The sequence below is a fragment of the Daucus carota genome, chromosome 4, assembly GCF_001625215.2.
Source record: "Daucus carota subsp. sativus chromosome 4, DH1 v3.0, whole genome shotgun sequence".
Lineage (NCBI taxonomy): Eukaryota > Viridiplantae > Streptophyta > Magnoliopsida > Apiales > Apiaceae > Daucus > Daucus carota.
The window spans coordinates 25,696,568-25,703,785 of record NC_030384.2 but is presented as its reverse complement, the minus strand read 5'-3'; the positions used below and the strand labels follow the sequence as shown (position 1 = coordinate 25,703,785).

The 7,218-nt window shown below is 36.4% G+C and overlaps 2 protein-coding genes across 5 annotated transcripts; one reads left to right on the top strand and one right to left on the bottom strand.

Moving 5' to 3' along the window:
- The first annotated feature begins 373 nt into the window (after positions 1-373).
- Positions 374-889, top strand: LOC108217079 (uncharacterized). Its single transcript, XM_017389929.1, has one exon. The coding sequence runs from the start codon at positions 374-376 to the stop codon at positions 887-889; it is 516 nt and encodes a 171-aa protein (XP_017245418.1).
- Positions 890-1,877: 988 nt separating this feature from the next.
- Positions 1,878-5,389, bottom strand: LOC108215702 (uncharacterized). 4 transcript variants are annotated; one of them, XR_010291346.1, is made up of 4 exons: positions 4,787-5,389; positions 3,509-4,375; positions 2,383-3,112; positions 1,878-2,140 (listed from the first exon to the last, which is right to left on the bottom strand). XR_010291346.1 is itself a non-coding variant. In XM_017388250.2 (3 exons), the coding sequence occupies exons 2-3, from the start codon at positions 3,100-3,102 to the stop codon at positions 2,045-2,047; spliced, it is 816 nt and encodes a 271-aa protein (XP_017243739.1). In that variant the 5' UTR covers positions 3,103-3,112; positions 3,509-3,664; the 3' UTR covers positions 1,878-2,044. The 4 variants fall into 4 exon arrangements, 2 of the variants coding, with proteins under 2 accessions (XP_017243739.1, XP_017243738.1); XR_010291347.1 differs by lacking the exon at positions 2,383-3,112 and having other exon boundaries at positions 3,397-4,375; XM_017388250.2 differs by lacking the exon at positions 4,787-5,389 and having other exon boundaries at positions 3,509-3,664.
- Between the last annotated feature and the right edge of the window lie 1,829 nt (positions 5,390-7,218).

Genomic DNA, 7,218 nt, shown 5'->3' with positions numbered 1-7,218 from the left:
TGAAAAATAGAACGAAGCGATGTGAGAGGCGCCACATACACGTTCCTCGCTTCTCCTTTATATTGATATATTGAATATTGATGATTGATTGATTGTAAATTTTAATTAATTAAATGAAAATATAAAATATTATTAATGAGAAAATAAATTATATTTCATTATAGATGTGTTTGGACAAAATATTCCGAACAATAGAACCTTTTTTCTGCGTTCAAAAAATAGAACCTTTTTTCTTGCACGTTAAAAAGCGCTTACAACAATATAAAAAAAATTCCTTATTCTGAAAGGAATCACAAATTCATCGTGTATGTGATTCTGCCCAGCTATTAAACTCGAGACATTCCTCTGAATAACGTCAATTTTAATTGCAAAAATGGTTATCTCTCTTGGTCTCGTCATTAGCTTGAGTTTCTTGTGTGCCACCCTCCTCTTAGGACTTGCAGCAAAGCTGTATTATCTATCAAGGTCGAAAAAACACCCTTCTCCTGTGAAGGTCAGCTGTTTGCATGAACAGGATTTAGAAGTAGGCGGAGACGATGAAAAGAACACGCAGGATCTGAAAAATTGTTGCGGTGAAGGGGGTGTTGATACAGAGCTTATGAGGCTGCACAATCTTAATGGGCCGCCAAGATTTCTCTTCACAATCAAGGAAGAAACTAAGGAGGAGTTGGAAGATAAGTGTTTGAATGATTTTCTTGATCTTTCTCCTTTGGCTTCGCCAAACTCGAGAGTTGAGTCGTCTCATGAAGGGATTAGTACGTTGAGATCTTCACCGCCTTCTAGGTTCAAGTTCCTGAGAGACGCGGATGAGAGATGGCTGAGGAAAATGATGGAACAAGTTGAGACCGTAGAAGTTGAGAAAAGAACTGGCCGGGCTGCACTTTGGTAGTAAGCTTTTTTTTCAGAAGTTGGAGCGCTAGTTAGGTAATGAATGTGGTTAAATTGTTAAAATTTTGTTATTAAGGGATGTTTCTGAAATTTGGAGAAAACAGGGGTAATGCATGTTAACTCTGTCACTGTTACCATACGTGTAAAAAGAGTTTGTTGCGGACGTTTAGTATTGCGCTGGTTCTTGTTCTTTTGCTATTTATTGCTAGTTTGGCCTCATATAATTTATTCATGACTGTACTATCATCATTCTTGGTAGAATTCGATGATTGATGGCGCAAATTAAGGGTGAGGAACACGGAAATCATTATTGTTAATATGGTAGTACTAGTAACTATTATTATTAGAGCGAGTGAAATCTATTAAAAATCATTAACTAAGATTTTGAAAATAAAGTTGAGAACTCTAACACGTTTCTTTTAATTTTCCGGTCTTGGAGGTTCGAAATGTTAGGAGTTGTCCCACATTGTTTGTGCGAGAGACATAAAATTAGAATTTAAGTCAAAACAACTCCAATAGTTAGTATGAAACCTTTTGGGAGGTGTCCAAAAATAATGTCGTGCGGGCTAGACCCAAAGCGGATAATATCGTGTTATCGTGGAGTTAGGCTCGTTTAGTTAGCCAAACACGGTTCCGTTTATTCAAAATAACAATTTCTATGAAGTGTTTCTCTTGATGGCCTTATTTTGGGTACGCAACATCAAATGCAGCTCTAGATTAGCGATTGCCTCTGTTACCTTATCACATGCAGAACTGCCTTGACAACATCACTCATCTTTACAACAATTTATCGAGTTCTTCAAACAAAACAAAATAAAGCCTGCAAATAACTGATTTTACTCCATCGGACAAATGTAGTTACTGCTATGGTAGTTTTGTTCATCGAGTTGTAGTGTTGCATACTTAAGAATTCGAATGCCAAACATTAATTCTTTAAATAACGTTCTGGAAACATCATTTGTAGTAGTGTCTGGTGCGGAACATTATGCTAAAACAAAAGAACACGCAACACTGCAGTTTTTTATTTAACAATCAAAATACATGCAGATAGTAAACGTTCTCTTCGACAAAAGTTTTAGGAGGAGCGGGGAGGGGGTACTAGAAGAAACAAAGTTTTAACTAGGACATACATTCTTTGTGGAGTTGGAAGCACTCATCACTCATCAGTATCACATTTCTTCCCCGTCTTTCCAACAAATACGTCCGTGAGAACAGTACTGGATTCAAAGGAAGTCTTCACCAACTGCAAAGCCTGAAATCGGCCAATATGTGAAGAAATAGTTAGACAAGAACAGAGCCTAATACTGAGAACATCTCAGTCTCAGGATGAGGAAAAATGTTATTATAAGAGTTAAGAACCATATACTAAACCATATACTTTTGATATTAGATATGCTAAAGAGATTAATCATATGAATGTTGATGTAAACTTTAAATCTGGATTCTAATATTGTTGCGGAGACATTGTAAATTGGATGTTGAAATCAGGGAGACCTTCTTGGCGTCGATCTTCACAATTTTTTCTTCCACGGTATCCATGTCTTTGACACCTAAGCTCTTAAGAAACCTTACACAAGAAATGCCTGGCTTGGGCTTCACTGTCAGGTCATCTGATATCATGTACGTCACTGATCCTTTAACATACCCATTCACTTCCTTCCTATCATCATTTCTTGGAGCCCTGAATAAACCACTAAAATCAAAAGAACCAGGACTTGTACCAAAAGAACTAGGACTGGGGCCAAAAGAACTAGGACTGGAGCCAAAAGAACCAGAACCGGAGCCAAAAGAACTAGGACTGGAGCCAAAAGAACCAGAACCGCAGCCAAAAGAACCAGAACCGGAGCCAAATGCAGATTCAAATAAATTAGGAGGAATGGTGCCAAAAGAACCAGGGGTGGTGCCAAAAGAACTAGAACTGGTTGAAAAAGGAGGGGCGCCCTTGGTGTTTGAAGGAGGCATGTTCGGATTCAGTAAAGTCTGCTTGGTTTGTTCGGTCTGTAGGTACTCGTCACCAAGTTTAGTAACACTCAGATAGACTTTGCTCAAAGACCAGGATTGACACATCCCTTCCTTAGCAAGATCCCTTATCAGAGATCCCAGAGGAGTTCGTAGCAGTCCAAATAAGAAGTCCACGAAATCCTTTTCCGCCTCTGCACAGATTACCTTTTCGGTGCTGTTGTCTATGACCAGTTTCAAGCTTAAGGGGGCCATCTTACAATTCCTGGTTATACCGATACACAGAGAATGATTATGGTTGTATCTACTTAAGTTATTAACAAGCGAAAAAGGACCCGAATTGATCAGGTCATGTAAGATCAAGGTCTCACACCTGATTTTACATATAATTATCCTATTGAATGACTAGTGAAAGCTTCGCTATATATTAGTAGGTGTATTTATGCAACACAAAACTAAAATTATAACATATAGTATGGGATGTCATGAATTGCAAGCATATGTTAAAGGCCAAACAAGAGATATCACTGATACAGCAAAGAGAATCACCAGGAGATGTGAATACAAAAAGAACCTCATTGCGAAAGCAGACAATTCCTCAGATGTAATCTTATTATAGCAAACACTGAAATCACGAAGACATAAAGAGCAGTGCACTTACCTTGAAGCAGAAAACACTGAAATCACGTAGAGTCTAAAGACTGTTGATACTTAATAATGTCTAATTGAAAAAAGTAAAGGTGGTGCCAGGGAGATGTGGATATCCAGTGGTACCCAATAGGAGATGTGGACATCCTGTAGTGACATATCCAATTATCCAAACTTGAGCCAACTTTACTCAGTACATCTCAAATGATTTACTTTACTCCAAACCAATTTCAAAAAAAGATTATATGAAACTAAACAAGATTTAGCATTAACATAATCTTTCACTTTCACCTGTACTCTGTACATATGGTAAAACCCCCCAATTAACATCAATCTGATACCATGACAAATATGTGGCATGGTTTCACAAAAATCAAGCCACAGAACCATTCCTTTCAAATGCCAGTGTATAGCTTCATTTTAAGTAAACCAATTAATATCATACTTAACCAAAAAGAATCCTCCTGAAGTAAAGTCATCCTTTGATTCAAATTTTCATCTATTTCTTATCTACTTGGTATTACAATAAATTGTATGTATGTTAATCTTTTGCTTTCATTTTCTTGTATGCTTTTTTTGTTTTGTCCGAGTCCACACTTTAATCTTAAAAAAAGAAAAACTTCATGTATTCATCAAAAGTAAATCTTACCCTCAAATCTGAAATCTCAAATTCGATAAAAAAAAAAAACAATAGTTTAGAAGCTGAGCAGGAAACATCTGTTTAATAATAAGTTGCATGAATTAAAACTAGAAACTGCATCCCTCATGAAGTGCCGAGCACTCATCAAGCACCATTCTAACATTTCTTTACTGCCTTCCCAACAAATACATCTGTGAGAACAGTGCTGGATCCAAAGGAGGTCGTCACCAACTCCAAAGCCTATAATTGATAACAATACAAAATAAAGAATCGAATAAGAAGCGAGCAGAAAAAAGATCAGAACATGCTACAAACCATAAAACGAGACATATACACAAAAAATTAGATATGTTAAAGCGGTCAATTATTCCTTTTAGTAAGAATGTCATTCACTTTTAAACTAAACTACCCGGACTCGGCTAAAAGTGTCCAATATGGATATGTGTCAGAGTGTCGGACTCGACAATAATTTGTAAATTTTACAGGTTTTTGGCTTAAAATAAGTGTCGGAGTGTCCATAACCATGTCCAAGTGTCGAGTGTCCGACACGGGTACTCGAGACAAAATGAAGAGTCCGGGTAACATAGCTTTTAAAACATAATGTAAATATTATGATTCTAAGTTTATATTGGATGTGAGGATCAGGAAAACCTTTTGCATGTCGATGTCCACGATCTTTTCTTCCAGAGTAGCAATATCTTTGACACCTAAACTGTTGATAAGACTGATGCTGGAAATGCTGGACACAGGCTTCACTGCTAGGTCATCTGATATCATGTATGTCACCGATCCTTTAACATACCCATCCACTTCTTTCCCAACACTACTGTTATAACTGGAACTGCTTGACGACTGTGACTTTCGATATCCCAATTGTTGCATTAAAGGGGCACCCTTGGTTCTTGACGAGGACATTATGGGATTTAGTAGAATGTTCTTAGTTTGATCTGGCTGTAGGTACTCTTTGTCAAGTTCATTCACACTTTGATAGACTTTGCTCAAAGCCCAGGATTCATACACGCCTTGCCTGGCGAGATGGCTCAGCAGAGATCCGAGGGGAATTTCCAGGAGTCCAAACAAGAAGTCCACAAAATCCTTTCCTGCCTCTGCAAAGATTACCTTCTGGGTACTGGTGTCCACAAGGAGTTTCAAGCTAACAGTGGCCATCTTAAAAGTATCTGGTTTAACCAATAAGAAGAGAAATTATGTTTAAGTTATCCTACTGTATGACGATTGGGTTCTCAGGGGCTTAAGCCCCCCGAGGCCCCGACTCTTGCAATTTTTCTTATTTACAAAATAATTTAAAATATTTTATGTTAAAAGCACCTTCTTCTGAATATGTCACTACCCAGAAAGTTATCAATCAAGCATATAAACTTTTCTATGAAAAAGAAGTCCCTATCTTAGTGGATTTCTGAATTGCCACTCCACATGCATTGATCAGTCAATGTTGTCGCGATATAAGAATTTGTATTTAGGTAACCCAGAGAGTCAACAATAATTTTTTTTTTGGAGAGATATCATAGGATGCAAGCATATATGAAGATATAATCCTTCCGTCCCTTGTAGTTGTTACGTTCATTGTTTGTACACATTTTGAGACTCCTATAAAGTATAGTTTCATAATTTTTTTCTGAAAATTCCTTTTTTAGAATAAAAGTTCAAACATCAAACTTTTATTGATACAAATTTTTTTTTAAAAAAGTTATGGAACTATACTTTAAATGAGTGTGGAAAAATGTGCCAAAAAGTAACGTAAAAAAATGAGAGGGACAGAGGGAGTATATAAGTTAATAAGAACAATACTTAACATGGAAAATCCAAATGGAAGAACCACAAAACAAACAAAATTTATCAAAAGAATAAAGAAGGTGCCACCACAAATATGCAAATTCTTGCACTAACGACAGTGACTAACTCATCATCTCATATCCCATAACCGAAATAATGAACCTGTAAATTGATCAATTTTAGAGGACGTCACATATGTACGTACTTCACAATTTCAGAGAACAAAAAATATAAATCAAGCAAGACCACATTCGAATTAGTAATAAGATTCAAGAGAAAATAACTACAGTACATTTTTGGTGTGGCAAGTAAATGATTATAGTAATTAACCGTATTAACTTGACCATATATTACAAGTGTTCAATCAACCATTACAAATGTAATTTTTTGTTCGAACCTAGAAATAGAAACCATTAAATAGCAGATCTCAACTTCATGTTCAACACCTACAAATATCATATTCCCTCTATCCTATTCATTTCTATAGACTTCCTTTTATTGATGTCCAATTCAATTCTATAACATCCCACAAGCTACCAAAAATTATAAAGTTTTATTTATTATATAAAAATCCACTTACGTACATCTATTATTCTCTTCCACAACACTCACTTTATATATTAATTATTCATCGGTTCCACCACTTTAACTACTTTCCTTATGCTTTCCGTGCCCAACTTCGGTGCCCAAACCGAATGTATACTATTGGGTGGGATGAAGGGAGTACTGTTAAGTTTAAATTCACGGACTAGATCTGTCAGTTATTATGAAAAAAAAGTACATAAATGTGAATAGTGACCTGTTTCATCACAGAATAAGGTTGTTTATATACTGATCAAACCCTCACAGAATAAGGTTGTTTATATACTGATCAAACCCTAGTTAAGATCATCATTATGTATGAAACTTGTGTGCATGTCGTCACGAACACTAGATCCGTTACGGACTAACTAGATCACGTGAGCAAGTTAGTGACTACTCACTAAAATGGAAGTAAGAGAGCGAAAGCCAAGACGATACACAAAATGATGATTAAAAACATTAATAATAAAGTACGGTGGGTACAATATGACGATGATATATACACACATAATGAATCAAACAAAGTGACCTTACAAGCTGCGAGATGGTGTGGAGGGCGGTAGACTCTCGTTGAGACTAGTCTGTAGGTTTTGTGTTCTCGCGACACTTTATAGTCGCGGAGACCGGGGAATTAAGCATCAAGGCCGTGTTTGTCGCCTAGTTTTATGAGAAAACTTAAATATGATTTTCTCTTAATTTATCTAATTATT

Coding starts and splice junctions, on each gene's coding strand:
- LOC108217079 (XM_017389929.1), top strand. CDS start 374: ATGGTTATCTCTCTTGGTCTCGTCATTAGCTTGAGTTTCTTGTGTGCC.
- LOC108215702 (XM_017388250.2), bottom strand. CDS start 3,102: ATGGCCCCCTTAAGCTTGAAACTGGTCATAGACAACAGCACCGAAAAG. Junction 2,141..2,382: donor TGAAGATCGACGCCAAGAAG/GTCTCCCTGATT, acceptor GGCCGATTTCAG/GCTTTGCAGTTGGTGAAGAC.